Source organism: Triticum urartu, chromosome 5A (assembly GCF_056163025.1).
Source record: "Triticum urartu cultivar PI428250 chromosome 5A, HENAU_Tu73, whole genome shotgun sequence".
Classification (NCBI taxonomy): Eukaryota; Viridiplantae; Streptophyta; class Magnoliopsida; order Poales; family Poaceae; genus Triticum; species Triticum urartu.
In genome coordinates this window covers 534,403,900-534,426,498 of record NC_141877.1, presented here as the reverse complement: position 1 = coordinate 534,426,498, position 22,599 = coordinate 534,403,900, and the positions used below count along the sequence as shown (strand labels likewise).

The 22,599-nt window shown below is 45.3% G+C and overlaps 2 protein-coding genes and 1 pseudogene across 5 annotated transcripts; 1 reads left to right on the top strand and 2 right to left on the bottom strand.

The window, feature by feature from the left end:
* Positions 1-2,706: 2,706 nt before the first annotated feature.
* On the top strand, positions 2,707-5,180 carry LOC125538754 (uncharacterized). 4 transcript variants are annotated; one of them, XM_087523228.1, is made up of 4 exons: positions 2,707-2,998; positions 3,103-3,142; positions 3,424-3,580; positions 4,371-5,180. In XM_087523228.1, the coding sequence occupies exons 1-3, from the start codon at positions 2,784-2,786 to the stop codon at positions 3,517-3,519; spliced, it is 351 nt and encodes a 116-aa protein (XP_087379354.1). In that variant the 5' UTR covers positions 2,707-2,783; the 3' UTR covers positions 3,520-3,580; positions 4,371-5,180. The 4 variants fall into 4 exon arrangements, 2 of the variants coding, with proteins under 2 accessions (XP_087379354.1, XP_087379355.1); XM_087523229.1 differs by lacking the exon at positions 4,371-5,180 and adding an exon at positions 3,656-3,912; XR_015603442.1 differs by lacking the exon at positions 3,103-3,142.
* A 535-nt stretch (positions 5,181-5,715) lies between these two features.
* Positions 5,716-18,470, bottom strand: LOC147972561 (thylakoid lumenal 17.4 kDa protein, chloroplastic-like; annotated as a pseudogene).
* Positions 17,671-22,573, bottom strand: LOC147972560 (uncharacterized). The gene has a single exon (XM_087521526.1). The coding sequence runs from the start codon at positions 21,148-21,150 to the stop codon at positions 20,182-20,184; it is 969 nt and encodes a 322-aa protein (XP_087377652.1). The 5' UTR covers positions 21,151-22,573; the 3' UTR covers positions 17,671-20,181.
* Positions 22,574-22,599: the final 26 nt, after the last annotated feature.

The following is a 22,599-nucleotide window of genomic DNA, read 5'->3' as shown; positions in this document are numbered from 1 at the left end:
CCTTGAGCTGGTTGTCTCATATTGCCATATGTTCATGTTGTTTCCTAGTGATCCGTGCCTCTTTTGAGGATGATCAGTAAGGATGTTTTGTTAATCTTGTAGTGCTCTATCCATCCATGTCTTTGTTTGCAATTATGGAGCACCCTAACTTGAGTCAATCGAGCTCTATTTTTTCTATTTCATGAATCTGGGCAGATTGTCTACTTGTTAGCGATTTTGCCGAGGATGTTGTAGTTGATCCGTGCATGCTATGTTATTGTTCTTGCCATGTCTAGCTTGTATTTTGTGTATTCTTGATGGGTGCATGCTTAGTTTTGTCATGAATTTCTCTGTAGTGAGTGCATCGAGCTCGTAAACATGCCTACTTGATATCCGTTTCAGCATGTTCCAGTTTTCACTAAGTCTGAGAACTGATTATGTTTTTGCCATGTTCACATGCTTGAAAATGTATTTTATGATCCCTTTTGGCTCAAGGTCATTAAGGGACTTTTGTTAAGCTCTTTGAGTAGCTCCATGCCATGCTTTACTTTGCCATGTTCAGGTCCTGTAGCATATTGTTTTCATGCTCCAAAGAGTGCTATCTGATCTGAAATTCCAGACAAGTGTTAATTTCACTAAGTCTGAAATCTGTTTGTCAAATGCATTTTTGCCATGCTTGTTTGAACCTGTTAATGGATGAATTGGCCGTAGCTCAGTGCTAGACTTTTGTTAAGCTTCATGAATGGATTCCTGCCATGTATTTTGATGCCATGTTTGGTTGCTGTAGCATGTTCATCTTGTTGCATTTAGATGGCTACTTGTTGTAAATCGCAGAACGTGGTCATATTTGAATTGCTTGCCATTTCCAAACCGTAACTCCGATTCCAGCGTTCTTTATATCGTTTTCAAGAGATTTCATATCATCTTTCCAGTGGTGCACTTGGATTTCCAAGTTGAGGCCAGGTTCATGCATTCCTTGTCAAATCTTCCATATGCATCCCATATTGCATCCCGCATAGCATACCATCTTTGCACCATGTTGTTTGATCCTTGCACGGGGTTGATTGTGTCCTTGTTGCTTGTTTGTCTTGTTTGGGTAGAGCCGGGAGACGAGTTCGCTAACGAGGAGCCCATTGAGTTTGCTTTCGAGGATCCAGTTAACTCTGACAACTTTGCAGGCAAGATGATCATACCCTCGAAATCACTACTATCTTTGCTTTGCTAGATGCTCGCTCTTTTGCTATGCTTATGCTACGATGCCTACCACTTGCTTATCATGCCTCCCAAATTGCCATGTCGAACCTCTAACCCACCATGTCCTAGCAAACCGTTGATTGGCTGTGTTACCGCTTTGCTCAGCCCCTCTTATAGTGTTGCTAGTTGCAGGTGAAGATTGGAGGCCGTTCCTTGTTGGAACATTATTTACTTGTTGGGATATCATTATATTGCCATGTTATCTTAATGCATTTATATACTTGGTAAAGGGTGGAAGGCTCGGCCTCTCGCCTAGTGTTTTGTTCCACTCTTGCCGCCCTAGTTTCCGTCATATCGGTGTTATGTTTCCGGATTTTGCGTTCCTTACGCGGTTGGGTTATAATGGGAACCCCTTGATAGTTCACCTTGATTAAAGCTTTTCCAGCAATGCCCAACCTTGGTTTTACCATTTGCCACCTAGCCTCTTTTCCCTTGGGTTTCCGGAGCCCGAGGGTCATCTTATTTAAACCCCCCCCCTCAGGCCAGTGCTCCTCTGAGTGTTGGTCCGACCGAGTAGACTGCGGGGCCACCTCGGGGCAACTTGAGGGTTGGTTTTACTCGTAGGATGTCTCATCTGAGTGTGGCCTGAGAACGAGATATGTGCAGCTCCTATCGGGATTTGTCGGCACATTCGGGCGGTGTTGCTGGTCTTGTTTTAACCTGTCGAAGTGTCTTGAAGAACCGAGATACCGAGTCTGATCGGAACGTCTCGGGAGAAGGTATATTCCTTCGTTGACCGTGAGAGCTTGTCATGGGCTAAGTTGGGACTAACCTGCAGGGATTTGAACTTTCGAAAGCCGTGCCCGCGGTTATGGGCAGATGGGAATTTGTTAATGTCTGGTTGTAGATAACTTGAACCTTAACGTAATTAAAATGAATCCACTGTGTGAGTTACCGTGATGGTCTCTTCTCGGCGGAGTCCGGGAAGTGAACACGGTGTTGGAGTAATGCTTGCCGCAGGATGCCCTCTAGTTACTCGTTCGCTCTTTGCCTCCTTTTCTCGCTCTCTTTTGCGAACAGGATAGCCACCAAATATGCTAGTCGCTTGCTGCAGCTCCACATATTTATCTTGCCTTTCCTATTAAGCTTAAATAGTCTTGATCGCGAGGGTGTGAGATTGCTGAGTCCCTGTGGCTCACAGATTACTTCCAAACCAGATGCAGGGCCTGATGTTTCCGCTCCAGATGGCGCGCTTGAGCTCAAGTGGGAGTTCGACGAGGACTCTCAACGATACTACGTGTCTTTCCCTGATGATTAGTAGTGGTGCCCGGTTGGGGGTGATCGGGACCGTGTCGCATGTTGGGTTATCTTTTATTTTGGCGCCGTAGTCGGGCCATAAGTGTTTGAATGTTCTAATGTTATTTATGCACTTTGATTGACGTGGCGAGTGTAAGCCAACTATGTATCTCCCCTTTATTATTTATATTACATGGGATGTTGTGAAGATTGCCTAACTTACGACATTGCTTTCAATGCGGTTATGTCTCTAAGTCGTGCCTCGACACGTGAGAGCTATAGCCGCATCGAGGGCGTTACAGTTTCCTCCGTCAATGCCGTCCTTTAATCCAGTTAATGATGCTGAAGTTTTCAATGGCTTTGGCACCGCATACATATGGGGTGTTTCCTCCGTCAATGGCTCAATGATGTCCTTTAATCAGTTAATGATGCTGAAGTTTTTAATGGCTTTGGCATGCAAAGCCATCCAAATGTGGAAAATAGATCTCTTGGTTGCAATGAGGGAGTTGTATATGAAGAAGCTCTACAGGTATATAATGTTACGAGTCACTGTAGAAATAGTATATGCTTAATTGCCTGGTTGCTTTGATCGAAATCTAACTACTATGGATGGTAAACAGAAATTTTATGCAGCATATCAGTCAAGAAACAAAGGAAGAAGATCTGTCTCAAGGTGCGTCGGGTCGGCGATGGGTCTCTGTTAGGCATGAACTAAGCTATCAATAATTTGTATATGTTTAGTCTGTTAGTACAATTTGCCAGGTTATTTGGAGAAGGGAAACCAGTAGAAACAATTATAATTGATAAAAAATGCATGGTTGCATGTGCTTTCTCTTTACACTAAGCAATGGATAAATATTCCAGCTTTATTTTTCCTTTTGTATTTGGCTTTTTTTCTTGGTGGCTAATCTATAACTACCCAGTAGTAATCACTTTCTCTTTTTATATCAGCAGGATTTAATCGATGGAGTTCCGCTGCTAAAGGACGTGAGAGGCAGTCCCATCATTGGAAGTTTACTATTTGAATCACAGGGATCTGGGATTACATAAGCACATACTTTACTGAATTCTATAGTTCTATTCGTTGGCACATCGGTTGATCAGTTTTGAGGTAAAGCGAAGTTGTTATCCGAAAAATACTTACCTACTTTAAGAAGGTCCAAATAGAAAAAATGTTGGTTTTCAGGTATGCTAGCATTCAAATCTACTTCGGACACCAGATCACACATCAAAATTTTGATACCTGAAATGGTAGCTTCAGAAGAAGGGTATCAAAATAGATCCATGGTCTCTTTGCTTAGTTCTATGCTTCTCAAAATGCTTTAGTATATGCCCATAATATCATAGTACGAATTGTTCTGTGAGCAGCTTCCTTTGTCTACCATCAAGGATAGTAATTCATTCGGTAATCTGATATGTATATGTTCTGCATTTTTGACTGAAATAATGGTAAGTTTGGCTTTGGCAATTGGTGTGTAGTTTTTTCAGTTGATATAATTTGATCATGCTGAAGGCAAGATATACATCATGGTTACTTCGGGTAGCTTAAAGGGTCTGGGTCAGTGTTAAATGTGAAATAGCTTCACCGGGCAAGTTGTTTCACTTCTTTACATTCAAGAGTTAAACCACGGACGAAGCACAATCGGACACTCTGTTTTGCAAAATATTTTCTACCTTCCTCTGTCGTTGAAGTGTATTGGCTTTCTTTCTTACAATACAAAACTGAAAAGTGTTGTTTAATAAACTATAATCGAATTTTTTTGAGGTGGAGATGAGAAAAATTGTGAACAAGATAGAACACACTCAGTATGGTATCTGTATTTCTTAATCAAGGTCCTGAGTTTAGCTTGACGAACTATCAATTCAAATAGATCATAGAACAATGGTTATAACTTTAGTAGGGCATTCTGTCCTGGAAATACAATTGTTGATAGATCTGCTTTCCTGCGATCAAGAGACAAAGAAAACTGGAACGAAGCAATCCTGTTACTGAATTTTCATATATATACGTGCGTCATCCCTCAAGAGAACTCTTAGTCAGAGTCGAACTCTGCATCCTCTCCGCCTTCCCTAACCCCTCTCATAAATATCGTCTTCGGTGGCTTGGGGGAGAGGAGCGGAGTGGGGTTTGGATCCCGTGGATGCAGATGAGAGAAGCAAAACATTGATGCCGGCGGCAAGGGCCTTTTCGAGACTCCGAACGTGCTGCTTGACAGAGCCTGGATATGTGCAACGGAGGCTCGCCGCTGTCGGGATCCGGCCACCACGGGTTCCGAGCGTCAGATCCGTAGGTACCGGAACAAATCTTGCAGCCACCGTTGGTTTCTCTCGGAGCAAGTGCCGCCATTGGGATCCGGCTACCACAAGCTCCCCAGGGTTGGATCCGTCTGTCCTGGAGCCGACCCTGCACCCTGTGCTCGTTTCTCTCGGAGCAAGCAAGCGATTGACGCAGCAGCGGCACGAGGGAGTGAGCTCTGCCTTGAGGTGCCACTGGGGCAGACAACCACGAGCTCTTCCACCACCATATCCTCCCCTACCCGGGTTCATCTGCTCATCTGCACCGTCATGGAGGCTTGCATCAGTACCTCTATCCTCCACACCAGTTACGTCACACACCGATATCAATAGGGACTGTACATTGCTTCGTTCCGATGCGTGGAGGCTGGCCTCCTCACCCACCCCGTACTGCACTGCTGCAAGGTCTGCATTGCTCAAAATTCTCTCTCTACACCTGCTCTCCCTCTATAACTATAGCATGGCATGCTAAAGAACTTGATCAATTCCAAAAAATATTCAGTTTTTACATTACAAGTTGGTGTATGCCAGGTGTTAGATATTTTTCCTACAATAACCTAAACTTCCTTTTCATAATGGCAGGACAAACCAACCCAGGAGGAGGCAAATAATGTAGTCAAGCAAACGCACATAGTACTATAGGGTCTGATCACTTCCTGTGTGTACATTGGTACTGAGTTCAGAATGCATGCCATCCAACTCATGCATCATATACAACTCATGCATCATATATAAGTGATGGCATGCTGTTGCTGAATTGTGAACCATACATCTACAAAGAAAATCATGGGAAACTTCCTTCCGTGTAAATTGTGTTTGTACAGATCAACTGCAGCTGTGTATGTATTGCTGAATATTTATGATATGCAGAGGGTTGTACACACATATTTTCAAGGGGAGTAAAAGGGCAGTTGTTGTCAACCTGCTTGTGCTCTATAACAGACTTGCTTACTAATCGTGTTGGAGGATGCCGATGCTGCCATAAACATGTCTATGATTTAATGACCTGCATCCCAGCTCAAATCTTGTGCCTCCATTGATTTTGTTGTTTTTGCATAGCTTCTGAAGGTCAATGTAGCCAGTGAGTGTGCCCTCGAAATCAACGTCCTTCATATTAGCATCGTCGAAGGTTGGTCCTAACAAGACGGCGTTCGTAAAGATTGCAGCTTTGACATCAGCTTTTCAAAAAGAATTGAGGGCTTTCGACTTTTCCAAAACTGGCAGCGTTCGTGAAGCCCGTGCCTGAAAGTATTTCGAAGAGAAGTGTCTATCTTCATGTTCATAATGAAACATGCTTGGAGCAAAGTTATATCTCAAAGGGTTTGTATTTGGGAGAAATCACAACAATACACTGTGGTGAATAAACAAGCATTTTATGTCTGCCTATGATCAATGTGAGGGTACATATGAAAGGGTCAGTATTTGGAAGCAATGAAAACAATGAACAAAGCAGTGTGGTATAAAACCAATTAACATGTGTAGTTATGTTTTTGTTACCTTTGAAACATGCACCAACATCATAGGCCTTGAAAAATGACAACTTCTATCAAGTTAGCACCTTCAAACTTCGCGTCCAACAGAAAAGCCGCAGGTAGAGTCTTGCCTTTCAGATTATCTTTATCGTTTGCGAAATTATAGAACCGGAGAAGGTGCTACATACCTACACCCCAGTTGCCTGACCAACCGTGTTACCATAAAATCCAGCCTCACATCTCTTTGGATTGGTTGATGGTAGAGGCAACCTCCAACAACCATAGAAATCAGGGAATAATGTTACATCAGAAAAGATTTTCTACTTGACAAACTCATGATCTTTCATATAGTAGCTTGGATGGTTAAATTGGAGCCAGAAATTGCTGCCCATCAACTTCAGGTACAACTGTTCTTCAATATTCAGTAGTCTGTATGCATGCTGGTTAAGAAACTTCAGGTTTGATATTTTGTTAGTACATCTCTCAACTGACTTGGAATATTCTATTAGTGTAATCCCATGTGATATTTTGTTCAAGCATATCCACAAAATCACACACTTCTGACTTATTTTCCTAAGCAGACGAGTTTTCTTTCTGTTAGAAATATGCCCTAGAGGCAATAATAAATTGGTTATTATTATGTTTCCTTGTTCATGATAATCGTTTTTTATCCATGCTAGAATTGTATCGATAGGAAACTCAGATACATGTGTGGATAAATAGACAACACCATGTCCCTAGTAAGCCTCTAGTTGACTAGCTCGTTGATCAATAGATGGTTACGGTTTCCTGACCATGGACATTGGATGTTGTTCATAACGGGATCACATCATTAGGAGAATGATGTGATGGACAAGACCCAATCCTAAGCCTAGCACAAGATCGTGTAGTTCGTTTGCTAAAGCTTTTCTAATGTCAAGTATCATTTCCTTAGACCATGAGATTGTGCAACTCCCGGATACCGTAGGAGTGCTTTGGGTGTGCCAAATGTCAAAACGTAATTGGGTGGCTATAAAGGTACACTATAGGTATCTCCAAAAGTGTCTGTTGGGTTGGCACGAATCGAGACTGGGATTTGTCACTCCGTGTAAACGGAGAGGTATCTCTGGGCCCACTCGGTAGGACATCATCATAATGTGCACAATGTGACCAAGGAGTTGATCACGGGATGATGTGTTACGGAACGAGTAAAGAGACTTGCTGGTAACGAGATTGAACAAGGCATCGGGATACCGACGATCGAATCTCGGGCAAGTATCGTACCGATAGACAAAGGGAATTGTATACGGGATTGATTGAATCCTCGACATCGTGGTTCATCCGATGAGATCATCGTGGAACATGTGGCAGCCAACATGGGTATCCAGATCCCACTGTTGGTTATTGGCCGGAGAGTTGTCTCGGTCATGTCTGCATGGTTCCCGAACCCGTAGGGTCTACACACTTAAGGTTCGATGACGCTAGGATTATTAGGAAGACTTGTATGTGATTACCGAATGTTGTTTGGAGTCCCAGATGAGATCCTGGACGTCACGAGGAGTTCCGGAATGGTCCGGAGGTAAAGATTTATATATGGAAAGTTGTTGTTCGGGTTCCGGGAAAAGTTCGGTTTTTTCCGGTATTGTACCGGGAAGCTTTCAAAAGGTTCCGGAGGATTCTGGAGGGGTCCGGAGGTCCGGAAAATGTTCCACCACGTCCAATACAGCAGCATGGGCTGTAGGAGGGCGCCCTAACCTTAATGGGCCAAGGGCACCAGCCCCCCCCCCAAGGCCCATGCGCATGGGCGAGGGGAAACCCTAAGGGGGAGGGCCTCCACTTGACTTGGGAGGCACTCCTCCCCCCCTTGGCCGCCGCCCTCAACCCTTGATGGGATCTAGGGGGGCCGGCCCCCTCTCTCCCCACCTATAAATAGTGGAGGGGTGGGAGGCGGCCACACCCTTGAACCTGGCGCAGCCCCTCCCCTCCAATACCTCTCCTCCTCCGCGTAAGCTTGGCGAAGCCCTGCCGGAGAACTGCCACTCCATCACCACCACGCCGCCGTCCGTTCGGCGCTAGGATCATTGGTGATTTGGATCACGACGAGTACGACTCCATCAACCCTGTTCACTTGAACGCTTCCTCTTATCGATCTACAATGGTATGTAGATGCACTCCCCTTCCCCTCGTTGCTAGATTACTCCATAGATTGATCTTGGTGATGCGTAGAAAATTTTAAATTTCTGCTACAATCCCCAACAGTGGTATCAGAGCTAGGTCTATGCGTAGTTTCTATGCACGAGTAGAACACAAAGCAGTTGTGGGCGTCGATATTATCAACTTACTTGCCGTTACTAGTCTTATCTTGATTCGGCGGCATCGTGGGATGAAGCGGCCCAGACCGACCTTACGCGTACTCTTACGTGAGACTGGTTCCACCGACTGACATGCACTAGTTGCATAAGGTGGCTAGTGGGTGTCTGTCTCTCCCACTTTAGTCGGATCGGATTCGATGAAAAGGGTCCTTATGAAGGGTAAATAGAAATTGGCATATCACGTTGTGGTTTTGGCGTAGGTAAGAAACGTTCTTGCTAGAAACCTATAGCAGCCACGTAAAAACTTGCAACAACAATTAGAGGACGTCTAACTTGTTTTTGCAGCATATGCCTTGTGATGTGATATGGCCAAAAGGATGTGATGAATGATATATGTGATGTATGAGATTGATCATGTTCTTGTAATAGGAACCACGACTTGCATGTCGATGAGTATGACAACCGGCAGGAGCCATAGGAGTTGTCTTAATTTATTTATGACCTGCGTGTCAACATAAACGTCATGTAATTACTTTACTTTATTGCTAAAGAGATAGCCATAGTAGTAGAAGTAATAGATGACGAGACAACTTCAAGAAGACACGATGATGAAGATCATGATGATGGAGATCATGGTGTCATGCCGGTGACAACGATGATCATGGAGCCCCGAAGATGGAGATCAAAAGGAGCAAAATGATATTGGCCATATCATGTCACTATTTGATTGCATGTGATGTTTATCATGTTTTACATCTTATTTGCTTAGAACAACGGTAGCTTAAATAAGATGATCCCTCACTAAAATTTCAAGAAAAGTGTTCCCCTAACTGTGCACCGTTGCGAAGGTTCGTTGTTTCGAAGCACCATGTGATGATCGGGTGTGATAGATTCTAACGTTCGAATACAACGGGTGTTGACGAGCCTAGCATGTACAGACATGGCCTCGGGACACATGTGAAACACTTAGGTTGACTTGACGAGCCTAGCATGTACAGACATGGCCTCGGAACACGGAAGACCGAAAGGTCGAACATGAGTCGTATAGAAGATACGATCAACATGAGATGTTCACCGTTGATGACTAGTCCGTCTCACGTGATGATCGGACACGGCCTAGTCGATTCGGATCATGTTTCACTTAGATGACTAGAGGGATGTCTATCTGAGTGGGAGTTCATTAAATAATTTGATTAGATGAACTCAATTATCATGAACATAGTCTAAATTGTCTTTGCAAATATGTTGTAGATAAATAGCTCACGTTGTAGCTCCCTATTTCAATACGTTCCTAGAGAAAGATTAAGTTGAAAGATATTGTAAGCAATGATGCGGAGTAGGTCCGTAGTCCGAGGAGTGTCCTCACTGCTACACAGAAGGCTTACGTCTTTGATGCACCACTCGATGTGCAAACCCCTACAACGTCGTCTGTGGATGTTGTGAACACCTGACAGACACATCCTGATGACTACTTGATAGTTTAGTGCACCATACTTTACGGCTTAGAATCGGGATTCCAATGACGTTTTGAACGCCATAGAACATATGAGATGTTCCAAGAGCTGAAATTGGGATTTCAGGCTCATGCCCGTGTTGAGAGGTATGAGACCTCTGACAAGTTCTTTTGCCAACAAGATGGAGGAGAATAGCTCAGCTAGTGAGCATGTGCTCAGAATGTCTGGGTGCTACAATCACTTAAATCAAGTGGGAGTTAAACTTCCAGATAAGATAGTGATTGATAGAGTTCTCTAGCCACTATCACTAAGCTACTAGATCTTCGTGATGAACTATGACATGCAAGGGATGGAGTTGATCCCGGAGCTGTTCGCGGTGCTTAAGACCGCAAAAGGTAGAAATCAAGAAGGAGCATCAAGTGTTGATGGTTTGACAAGACCACTGGTTTCAAGAAGGGCAAGGGCTAGAAGGGAAACTTCATGGATGGCAAACCAGTTGCCGCTCCTGTGAAGGAACCCAAGGTTGAACCCAAACCCGAGACTAAATGCTTCTATTGTAAGGGGAACGGTCACTGGTAGCGGAATTACCCCAAATGCATGGTAGATAAGAAGGCTGGTAACTTCAAAGTATATACGTGTTATTAATGTGTACCTCACTAGTACTCCTGGTAGCACCTGGGTATTGGATACCGGTTCAGTTACTATTATTGGTGACTTGAAGCAAAAGCTACGGACTAAACGGAGACTGGCTAAGGGCGAGGTGACGATGTGTGTTGGAAGTGTTTCCAAAGTTGATGAGATCACCATCGCACGCTCCATCTGCCTTCGGGATTAGTATTGAATCTAGATAAATGTTATCAGGTGTCTACATTGAGCATGAATATGATTAGACCATGTTCATTGCAATACGGTCATCATTTAAGTTAGAGAATAATGGTTATTCTGTTTACATGAATGATACCTTTCATGGTCATGCACCCTATGTGAATGGTTCATTGAATCTCGGTCGTGGTAATACACATGTTCACGCCAAAAGATGTAGAGTTAATAATGATAGTACCACTTTCTCATGGCACTGCCGCTTAGGTCATATTGGCGTAAGGTGCATGAAGAAACTCCATGTCGATGGATGTTTGGAGTCACTTGATTTTGAATCACTTGACACATGCGAGCCATGCCTCATGGGCAGGATGACTAAGACCCCGTTTTTAGGTACAACGAAACGGGCAGGTGACTTATTGGAAATCATACATGCTGATGCGTGTGATCCAATGAGAATTGAAGCGTGCGGTGGATATCGCTATTTTCTCATCTTCACTGACGATTTGAGTAGATATAGGTATATTTACTTATTGAAGCACAAGTCTGAAACGTTTGAAAGGTTCCAGCGATTTTAGAGTGAAGTTAAGAACCATCATAACAAGAAGATCAAATTCCTATGATCTGATCGATGAGAATTTCTGAGTTATGAGTTTGGCAATCACTTAAGACATTGTGGAATTGTTTCACAGTTGAAGCCACCTGGAACACCACTGGGTTATGGTGTGTCCGGACGTCGTAATCGAACCTTATGAGATATGGTGCGATCTATGATGTCTCTTACCGATCTACCGTTTCATTTTGAGGTTATGCGTTAGAAACAGCTGCATTCACTTTAGATAGGACACCATCTAAGTCCGTTGAGACGACGTCGTGTGAACATTGCTTTGGCAAGAAACCAAAGTTGGCGTTTCTTAATGTTTGGGGCTGCGATGCTTAAGGCTTCAGCCGGAGAAGCTCGAACCCAAAGCGGACAAACACATCTTCATAGGATACCCAAGGGTGACAGTTGGGTATACCTTCTATCTCAGATTCGAGGGCAAATTGTTTGACGCTAAGAATGGGTCCTTTCTCGAGAAGGAGTTTCTCTCGAAAGAATTGAGTGGGAGGAAGATAGAACTTGACGAGGTTGTCGAACCTTTACTTCAACCAGAGAGTGATGCAACACAGAAAGATGTTTTCTGTGGCGCCTACGTCCGTTGAAGAGGAAGTTAATGATAGTGATCATGAAGCTTCGGATCAAGTTGCTATCGAACCTCGTAGGTCGACAAGGATATGTACTACTCCTGAGTGGTACGGTAATCCTGTCTTAGATATCATGTTGTTAGACAACAATGAACCTACGAGCTATGGAGAAGCGATGGTGGGCCCGTATTCCGACAAACGGTTAGAAGCCATGAAATCCGAGATAGGATCCATATATCAGAACAAAGTATGGACTTTGGTGGACTTGCCCGATGATCATCAAGCCATTGAGATAAATGGATCTTTAAGAAGAAGACGGACGTGGGCGGTAATGTTACCGTATATGAAGCTCGACTTGTGGGAAAGAGTCTTTTCACAAGTTCAAGGAGTTGACTACGATGAGAATTTCTCACCCGTAGCGATGCTTAAGTCCGTCGGAATCATGTTAGCATTAGCTGTATTTTTCGATTATGAAATCTTACAAATGGATGTCAAAACAAGTTTTATTACCAATTTTCGTAAGAAAAGTTGTATGTGATACAATAAAAGGTTTTGTCGATCCTAAGGATGCTAAAAGGTATGCTGGCTCTAGCAATCCTTCTATGGACTAGAGCAAGCATCTCGGAATCGGAATATATGTTTTGATGGAGTGATCAAAGCTTTTAGGTTTATACAATGTTTGCTAGAAACTTGTATTTACAAGAAAGTGAGTGGGAGCACTACAACATTTCTGATAAGTATATGTGGATGACATATTGTTGATCCGAAATAATGTAGAATTTCTGGAAAGCATAAACGGTTGTTTGAAGAGTGTTTTTCAAAGGAAGACCTGGATAAAGCTGCTTACATATTGGGCATCAAGATCTATAGAGATAGATCAAAACGCCTGATGATACTTTCAAAGAACGCACACCTTGACATGTTTTTGAAGGAGTTCAAAATAGATTAGTCAAAGAAGGGGTTCTTACCTGAGTTGTAAGGTGTGAAGTTGAGTAAGACTCGAAGATTGACCACGGCAGAAGAAAGAGGAAGGACGAAGGTCGTCCCCTATGCTTTTGTCATAGGCTCTATACGGTATGCCATGCTGAGTACCGCACCTGATGTGTGCCTTGCCACATGTCTGGCAAGAGGGTACAAAGGTGATCTAGGACTGGATCACCAGATAGCGGTCGAAATTATACTTAGAGGAATAAGGAAATGTTTCTCGGTTATGGAGATGATAAAGAGTTCGACGTAAAGAGTTACGTCGATGCAAGCTTAACACCTATCCGGATAGCTCTGAGTAGAGATACCGGATACGTATAGTGGAGCAACATTTTGGAATAGCTCCAAGTGGAACGTGGTAGCAGCATCTACGATATGACATAAAGTTTTGCGAAATACATAGGGATCTGAATATGGCAAGACCCGTTGACTACAACCTCTCTCACAAGCATAACATGATCAAACCCAGAACTCTTTGAGTGTTAATCACATAGTGATGTGAACTAGATCATTGAGTCTAGTAGACTCTTGGATGTTGGTCACATGGCGATGTAACCTGTGAGTGTTAATCACATGGCGATGTGAACTAGATTATTGACTCTAGTGCAAGTGGGAGACTGTTGGAAATATGCCCTAGAGGCAATAATAAATTGGTTATTATTATATTTCCTTGTTCATGATAATCGTTTTTTATCCATGCTAGAATTGTATCGATAGGAAACTCAGATACATGTGTGGATAAATAGACAACACCATGTCCCTAGTAAGCCTCTAGTTGACTAGCTCGTTGATCAATAGATGGTTACGGTTTCCTGACCATGGACATTGGATGTCGTTGATAACGGGATCACATCATTAGGAGAATGATGTGATGGACAAGACCCAATCCTAAGCCTAGCACAAGATCGTGTAGTTCGTTTGTTAAAGCTTTTCTAATGTCAAGTATCATTTCCTTAGACCATGAGATTGTGCAACTCCCGGATACCGTAGGAGTGCTTTGGGTGTGCCAAACGTCAAAACGTAATTGGGTGGCTATAAAGGTACACTACAGGTATCTCCGAAAGTGTCTGTTGGGTTGGCATGAATCGAGACTGGGATTTGTCACTCCGTGTAAACGGAGAGGTATCTCTGGGCCCACTCGGTAGGACATCATCATAATGTGCACAATGTGACCAAGGAGTTGATCACGGGATGATGTGTTACGGAACGAGTAAAGAGACTTGCCGGTAACGAGATTGAACAAGGTATCGGGATACCGACGATCGAATCTCGGGCAAGTATCGTACCGATAGACAAAGGGAATTGTATACGGGATTGATTGAATCCTCGACATCGTGGTTCATCCGATGAGATCATCGTGGAACATGTGGGAGCCAACATGGGTATCCAGATCCCGCTGTTGGTTATTGGCCGGAGAGTTGTCTCGGTCATGTCTGCATGGTTCCCGAACCCGTAGGGTCTACACACTTAAAGTTCAATGACGCTAGGGTTATTAGGAAGACTTGTATGTGATTACCGAATGTTGTTCGGAGTCCCGGATGAGATCCCGGACGTCATGAGGAGTTCCGGAATGGTCCGGAGGTAAAGATTTATATATGGAAAGTTGTTGTTCGGGTTCCGGGAAAAGTTCGGTTTTTTCCGGTATTATACCGGGAAGCTTCCAGAAGGTTCCGGAGGATTCCGGAGGTCCGGAAAATGTTCCACCACGTCCAATACAGTAGCATGGGCTGTAGGAGGGCGCCCTAACCTTAATGGGCCAAGGGCACCAGCCCCCCCAAGGCCCATGCGCATGGGCGAGGGGAAACCCTAAGGGGGGGGCCTCCACTTGACTTGGGAGGCACTCCTCCCCCCCTTGGCCGCCGCCCTCAACCCTAGATGGGATCTAGGGGGGCCGCCCCCCCTCTCTCCCCACCTATAAATAGTGGAGGGGTGGGAGGGCGGCCACACCCTTGAACCTGGCGCAGCCCCTCCCCTCCAATACCTCTCCTCCTCCGCGTGAGCTTGGCAAAGCCCTGCCGGAGAACTGCCACTCCATCACCACCACGCTGTCGTGCTGCTGTTGGACTCTCTTCCTCAACCTCTCCCTCCTCCTTGCTGGATCAAGGCGTGGGAGACGTCTCCGTTCCGTACGTGTGTTGAACATGGAGGTGTCGTCCGTTCGGCGCTAGGATCATCGGTGATTTGGATCACGACGAGTACGACTCCATCAACCCCGTTCACTTGAACGCTTCCGCTTATCGATCTACAAGGGTATGTAGATGCACTCCCCTTCCCCTCGTTGCTAGATTACTCCATAGATTGATCTTGGTGATGCGTAGAAAATTTTAAATTTCTGCTACGATCCCCAACACTTTCAATATTACGTGACCAAGTGAAAATGGAACACACTTATACATTTTAATTGGACTCTAGCATTTGCTCAGTAGCGTTGTGCTACACTTACTGTATTCTCCCGTTGCAACGCACGGGCACTTTTCCTAGTAGGAAATAATATGGGGAAGTGGACGGACGATGAACGGACGAAAAACGAACGAAATTACGATGGTAAGAAGCAATAGCCCCTTTATATTATTATAAGGAGAGAAGGAGAGATATCATATCAAGCTGCGTACGGAAGATGAAGCCCTAGCTGTAGTCGGACGGACGAACGTAATACGTATAGTAATACTTATTTTGTTTTGTATTACTAGTAAACATGCCCGTACGTTGCAACGGGAAAAAAAATCACACACCCAAGACTACTCAAGACCCACGGGTCCACATCCTCTACTTCAAACTGGTGCCCCACGCGTGTAATTGCTTATCCTCCTTCCACCTTTGTCAGTGGCTGCGCTGTCAGCACCTGATCACAATGCGCCCGAACGTGGTCAGTGCCAAGGCGATGAGTTCAGACACCGCACGACACACATGTCATTGAACCACACCAACACAATGGAATATTTAAATCTTTAAAACTATAATCTCGTTGAGCTAGATATGAGGGCCAACCTTCGTGAACTACACCCTGCACCTGGTCCATATATACACCGCCCCTCATACCCTCCTCTCGCTTTTTGACTTAATGTGGCAGACTTGTTTCATTGGACCACCCGCTTGCATCCCTTAAGGAAATGTCTTGTGCTTCACAATTGAGTAAACACCACATTCCGAGTCCTCCTCCTTGTACCTCGGACCACTATGGACAATTACATCTCGCCACCGAGCAGCAAGAGAGGTTGACGCTGAGGGTTAATCCTTTCGAGCCGCCACCATCCACATCTAGCTACTCGCTCCGATCCAGTTCGTCACCAACCCAATCAGCAGCAATAATAGTAGCAAAATGGTTAGAATGTTGAAACCCTGAAGGCAGTAAATCTGAGGGCTGTAGAGGTGGATGGTGAGGGTTAGCCATTTCTTCGCTTTCAATTCCGACTTGATGTGGGTAGTATTGTATATTCACCCTGTAATGTAAACATGATCAATTCATGTACATGAAAAAACTCAAGGACTTGCATTACAGTTTTAGGAACTTGGAAATAGAAGCAAATAAAACTAAGAAAAATAAAATGGTTGGGAATAGAGAGAGAACCACTTTTTCTTCGGTCATTCATTCTGTGTATGTGTGGATCTACATGTGTGTTGAGTCTCTCGTTTATGGCGGCAATAATTGCTTCGGGTGCTTGCCTGAAGATTAGAGAAAGCGGCTAAATGATAAACGGATAATGCCACATTGCACAGTCTTGTATGCTGATGTGCATGGCCCATGAATACATTCTTGTGGAAGTCATTATTGGGTTCCATTATGGTCCTGGGGATTTCACGGCAAACAAGTATGAATGACAGGCAGTGTAAAGCAGATGATTTCTTTAAGAAAAAAAATACAGTCGTATGGAATAATATCGCTGCATAGAACAAAAAAAGTATTCCTCGGAATAATCAACAATATAGACAATGTAGGAGCATTTAGGAGAACAACTAATGCAAACTGCACAATATGTGATAAGTGTGTACATGAGAGTAGGATAATCAGCAGAGATGGAAAGTATAGCATAGACAATAATGTGAGAAAGGGCTAGGCAAGTAGTTGACAATAGCATAGACATTTTTTTTGATGTCTCACTCTTGTTTCAATCACAGCTGCTACTTGGTCCAAATAGTTTACATGATTGCTGACAGTTTTTCAAATTATATAAACAAAAGAAGAAAAGGGCTAGAATATACATAAGGCAGACTGCATAATATGTATGAAAACAGTATGGATACATAAAGAAAAATTATTCAAGAGAATATAAATCGGTATCTCTGGTCAACAACAGAAATATTTGACAGGACTCTAAAATGTGCTGAAAGCACTCATAGGATATGTATGAGAAAATTCGTCGAAGTATATCTATAGTGCTTTTAGGCCTATATGTTCATTAGTACAGTATAGTTTGGTCAAGTTAGGATCATGACATGGATGATATTATCTCAAAAAAGAAAGGAACAGAGAAAGAATAGGCCAATAACTTTCTATTACCTTGTAATTATGTGTGCTGCCTTTGTTATTTGATCCAAAGACTGTATATGAATGCTCACAATTTCAGAACTGCGTGGAAAATAAAGAAAATGAAAGATGTTCAGCATCCGTATCAGTCAACTATTTGCAGCTGATGACTTGGAAAAAGAAGAGGTGTATAAAGAAAGATGCAAGAAAATGCAAAAGGAAAGAAGATCTGTGGCTATCAGTTTGTAAGCTCATAACAAAATAAAGTAAACAGATAAACTGGTCCATGGCTAGCCAATATATGTAGCCAAAGGTCTGAAAAACCAGTACATTTGATCTATTGTAGCATCAGTGGCGCTTGCTCGGAGTGCAGAACTGTTAGCAACCCAGAGATATTTTGCTCGATCTAGTAGTTCTTCTCACGAACTCAGGTAGCAATTTAGAGATTACAAGCCTGGATACAAGAATTGGGGGAAGGAGGAGGAAGGGGAAAGAGGTAGCCGCCGCCACCGGTTCGTTGATCCACTGGATAGATTCTTCGTTGCTTCCTCTCCCAGTACTTGTAGCCCGTAGCAGTCGGTAATGCACAGGCAGGCCCGGCCCATGTGATATCCAAGGGCCAGCCCAGTATATGTATGGGCTAGGAAGGTCCCTGACATCCCCCCTCCTTGAAATGCGGCTTGACCCCAAGCCGGCGCCACCGAGAACCACCCGGATCCCATTGCACTTGATGTTCTTGGCCTTGGCCAGAGTCGGGGTAGACTTCAACGAGGGAGAAGTAATTGTTGTGGTCGAAGGGAACCCAGCCAAAGAATATGTTGAGGACGTAGCCATTGTTAGTACCATAGTAGTCGAAACCGAGGTAGTATTCATGGTCGGCATAGACCTGCACGAAGACCACAGTGACGACGATGATGCCTTTCCTTCCTTCAAAATGTTCTTGATTGGAAGCTGAAATCAAAAAGCCTCCCTCGACAGTCATGAAGCTCCCAGGATCCTCGAGTGTGCCCAACACCCAAATTGCACCGCTCCCCATTGACTTCAATGACTGACAAGAGAATGTCGACAGGAAACCTAGTAGCTCCATCGACTTGTCATGTATGTGATCAAGCTCCCATGCTCCACGCAAGAAAATGAGGGCCACCCACTGATGTAGTTCGCCACTGGCTATTGCCTTCTCCATACTCAGTTGTAGGTTTGTCAACTTCTGTAGTCCAAGTAATGCTGCTGGACTGTTGTGACATGGATGACAGAAGCACCACAACTCATTTTTCAAGACTCCCATGGCTGAGTGTTGTAGCATGCTGGAGTAGTTTATACTAGCGAATAACATTGTGATGATCGCTTCCTGGCGCTCACTTATCTTGTTGTCACCCGTACAGGTTCCATTGCTCTCTTGTTCTTCTTTCCCCCTGAACTGCCAGTGCATTGATTTTTCTAGATGTACCATAATGCTCTGGATTTCTGCATTCTCACTCGTAGAGGTAAACACAACAGCCATTGCTAGACATATCCATCCCTCGGAATTGTCTATAACCAGACGGAACCACAATTGCATCCGCCACGAAAATCTGAATATGATACCTCCTGTCGTGCTCATTTTTGTCGTGCAAGTAACAGAGATACTTATAATTATAGCCCCAACAAGAAACTCCCGATGGGAAGATAATGGCCACTCCAAAAGCAACACCATCAATGCCCAGCGGCTAGTGTTTGCATTATTGCATAGAATAGATACAACCCAGGCTTTATCCCACAAGAACTCTGATCTGTGTCATGCTCCATACACTGATATTGAATTCTGCACTTGTGAATTCTTTCAGTAAGTTGCCCCACAGAATGCACCGCTAGTTTAACAACCACTATGCACTTCTTCTCAGGAAAACATCCATAGGGCCTGGGGCTTGTAGCTGAATCCAACCAGGCAAGTAATAGGAGATTCCGAAGAGAACAATTGTTACTGCTATGCATGAGGGAAATAAGGGTACTAACAACGGAATTATTTGAACCACTTCTATCCAGCTTCCTCACCAATGGGTACTTCTTCAAATAAAATTCAGCAGAAACAGTACCATGGACAAGATATTCAGTACCCTCCCGTTGCTGTAGCACACAACATGAATATGACACCAAGCCCTTGTAGTTTAATTGCTTCCCGTGTATCGCCTCTGAACCCAACATTGTAGTGTTGATAAAATCCACATAGATCAGATAACCTGTATGAAATGTGTGAATACAAGATGTTCCCTGAGCCACTGTCCAACTGTAACCTTCTTGATTTAACTGTTTATCATGATATGTTCTTTGATCCAGTAGACACCAAGACTGCAACTGTGCATTCTGCAAACAACCGAAGTGCTCCTCCATGAGAATCAGATCATAATAGTAGACTGCCATCAGAGAGATAATGTGAGGTGGTGGCCCTGAATGAAAAATGACCAATAAGGTTTGGCCCCGATGAAAGCTTCGGCTAGTCATGCACTCCCAAATACTTGCTGGATCAGGTGGATGCTGGAAATAGAGAAGTAACTCATGGTCCTGATGAGTTCTATTTCTATGCTCCAACACGTCAACAACAGCAGCATTGGTTTCCTTCTGTTTCAGATATGCTTGGGCAACACCAACCCCAAAGTAACAGTTTGGCTGTACACACTGAATATGTGATGATTGCAGCATTTTTGAACTGGTTTCTCCATAAACCCTGTAATACTGTAAACATCCCTTGTCCAGTAATACATTACAAGGCATCATAAGAGTATTTTGTGAATTTTTCTCCATGCAAAGGTCCATGTACTGAATGGACAACTGATGTCACCACAGCAGCCTAGTTCATACGGTCCAGATTGCATGAACTGAAGGAAAGAACTGCTTGAGCGTCCTTCATGTAACAGCCGCTTAGTGAAACATGAATCGCCATTGTTCGCTTTCAAACACCACAAGCAGAAAATCTGAACAGGTAGTACCCTCATGCAGTGTCGAGGAAGGTTGCAGACAAGATCTCCAACATGGCATAAGTCCAATGGAAAGGTACTACTAATCAAACCAATGTGATGCACTTGAACAAGCAGACATATATGCTCCATGAACCTTCCAAATGGAAACGACGGCCACGGAATGGGTTGTACCTCGTTTCCCTCTACAGACTCCATCCAAAACGATGGCCACGGCGTCGGCCGTAGCAGCAGCCCCTGATGCCTTGTGTGCGGAAAGACGTCCAGCTCATGGTCCAGGAATGGCTGCATTGCAGCTACAGCATTGGTAGCAGGATGAACGAGGTCGGCGACGAGCGCACATGTGGCTTTTGGGAGTAGTGATGCCGCCGTGACTGGAGGCGGAAGCGACTTGGCACCGACTTGGTTCGAGCATTCTGTCGAACAGGTCCCGGGCGCAATGACGATGCAGTCAGGAGACACATCACAGAGCACCTCAACGACCTTGTGCGTCCTTGCAGCGGGTGAATAGGTGTCAGGGAGGACTGCAGGCATGGTGATGGTCGTCGCAGGGGTGGCGGAGCCGACGAACTTGCCGTCACCACCGGAGAAGACCACGCCGATGGTCGATGATGGGGTGAGCGCCACGGCCGCGAGGCGGCTATGGGGCGCGACAGGAGTATTCAGTGGGGTTGGGGTAGTGGATAAAGCAGCCGAATCAAGTCCTTTCTCACCGAGCAGCGCCGAAGAGGGGGCGCGCTCCTGCTGCAGAGCAGTGAGATTCATGCCATCAAGCTTACGTTGTTGGACCTGATGGCGTCTGTGCTGTTGCGAAGCTCGACTCGGATTTCCTCCATGCGGGAGAGGATTTTCTCAAAATAATCCTTGATAGATGGATCCATGGCTTCAAGTTGATGTAGACCTTGCCGCAAGCTTCACATCCGCGTCGGATCGAGCGAGGGGAAGGATGGTGTCTGGCTCTGATACCAGATGTTAGCAACCCAGAGATATATTGCTCGATCTAGTAGTTCTTCTCACGGAGCCCAATGCCTTGTTGCTTGGGAGCGCGTGTGCCGAGCGAAGAGCGAGGGCGGGCTGGGAATCCACGACCTGGCAACACAAAACTTGTGCCTGCTGCTCAAGATGCTACATCGCCTTCACATGACCCCCGGCTCTCGGTGGGCAGCCTAGATATGGGGCGGGGCTGGTGGACGCTCCCTCCTTGCTCACGGCGAACTGGCCCTTGGTGAGCACTGGGCCACGGTCGTGAAATTGCTCCCTCTCTACCGCGCCATCTTCGTTGTCGACGTCGGGGACAGGAACACATGCTCTTTCTGGTGAGATCACTGGCTGCCCTGCGGGGCTGTCGCGGTGGCGTACCCAGCCCTCTTCTCCCACGCCCTGGACGCAGAGGCGACGGTCGGGCAGGTGCGTGCACGCGGGCTCGCCCGCTGCCTGGTGCCCCGGCGGACAAGGGTGGGTGAGCGCGAGCTCGCGGTGGTTGCGGCGCTCCTGGCCGCGCTGCCTGCAAGGGCCGGGGGGGGGGGGGTGAGAGGAAACTTCTGCACGCCGCTGCGCCTAAAGGCGCCCTGTCGTCCAGCTCCGCGTACAGGCTGCTGTGGTTTGGCGGGGTGACCGCTGGCTTCGCTTCCATGATCTGGGAGGCGCGCGCGCCCTCGCGGGTGAAGTTTTTCTGCTGGCTGCTGGTGCAAGACGCGTCCACACGAGGGACGTCCTGCTTCGAAAACACATTGTCGATGCTGAAGATGTCGGCTGTCCACTCTGCTCTGCTGCTCTGGAAACTGCTAACCACATGCTCTTCTCCTGCCCGTTCGCGGTGGCGTTCTGGAGGCATATCCAGGTCGTTGTCGATGGTGCTACGGTCTGCAAGCTCGGCGTTCTTGCTGCTGCGGTGGCGACAAATGTTAAGTTGGAGGTCGAGTTCGTCATGCTATGCTGCTGGCAGCTTTGGAAACACCGGAACGCGATTGTTTTTCAACGCTTGCCGCCGTCCCTTGCTCGCCTGCTTTACTGCTGTAGGGAGGACGCGGTCCTCTGGCGTGATCGGCAGTCTGAAGCTCGTCGATCACACATAGAGGGATGGGTGCGTGCGTTCTCGGCATTGCCTACGTGATGCTCTTCTCGTCCCTCATGTAAAGTTGGTGTTTGGTGTTTATAACTATCTGGGAGTTTAGCACATAGTGATCAATATATTCAGGTGGGACACCCCCCCCC

Bases quoted from the DNA above. Each gene is read 5' to 3' on its own strand.
- LOC125538754 (XM_087523228.1), top strand. From the start codon at position 2,784: ATGCCGTCCTTTAATCCAGTTAATGATGCTGAAGTTTTCAATGGCTTT. The intron at 2,999-3,102 runs GTATATAATGTT...AATTTTATGCAG, and splicing joins TATATGAAGAAGCTCTACAG to CATATCAGTCAAGAAACAAA. The intron at 3,143-3,423 runs GTGCGTCGGGTC...TTATATCAGCAG, and splicing joins GGAAGAAGATCTGTCTCAAG to GATTTAATCGATGGAGTTCC.
- LOC147972560 (XM_087521526.1), bottom strand. From the start codon at position 21,150: ATGAATCTCACTGCTCTGCAGCAGGAGCGCGCCCCCTCTTCGGCGCTG.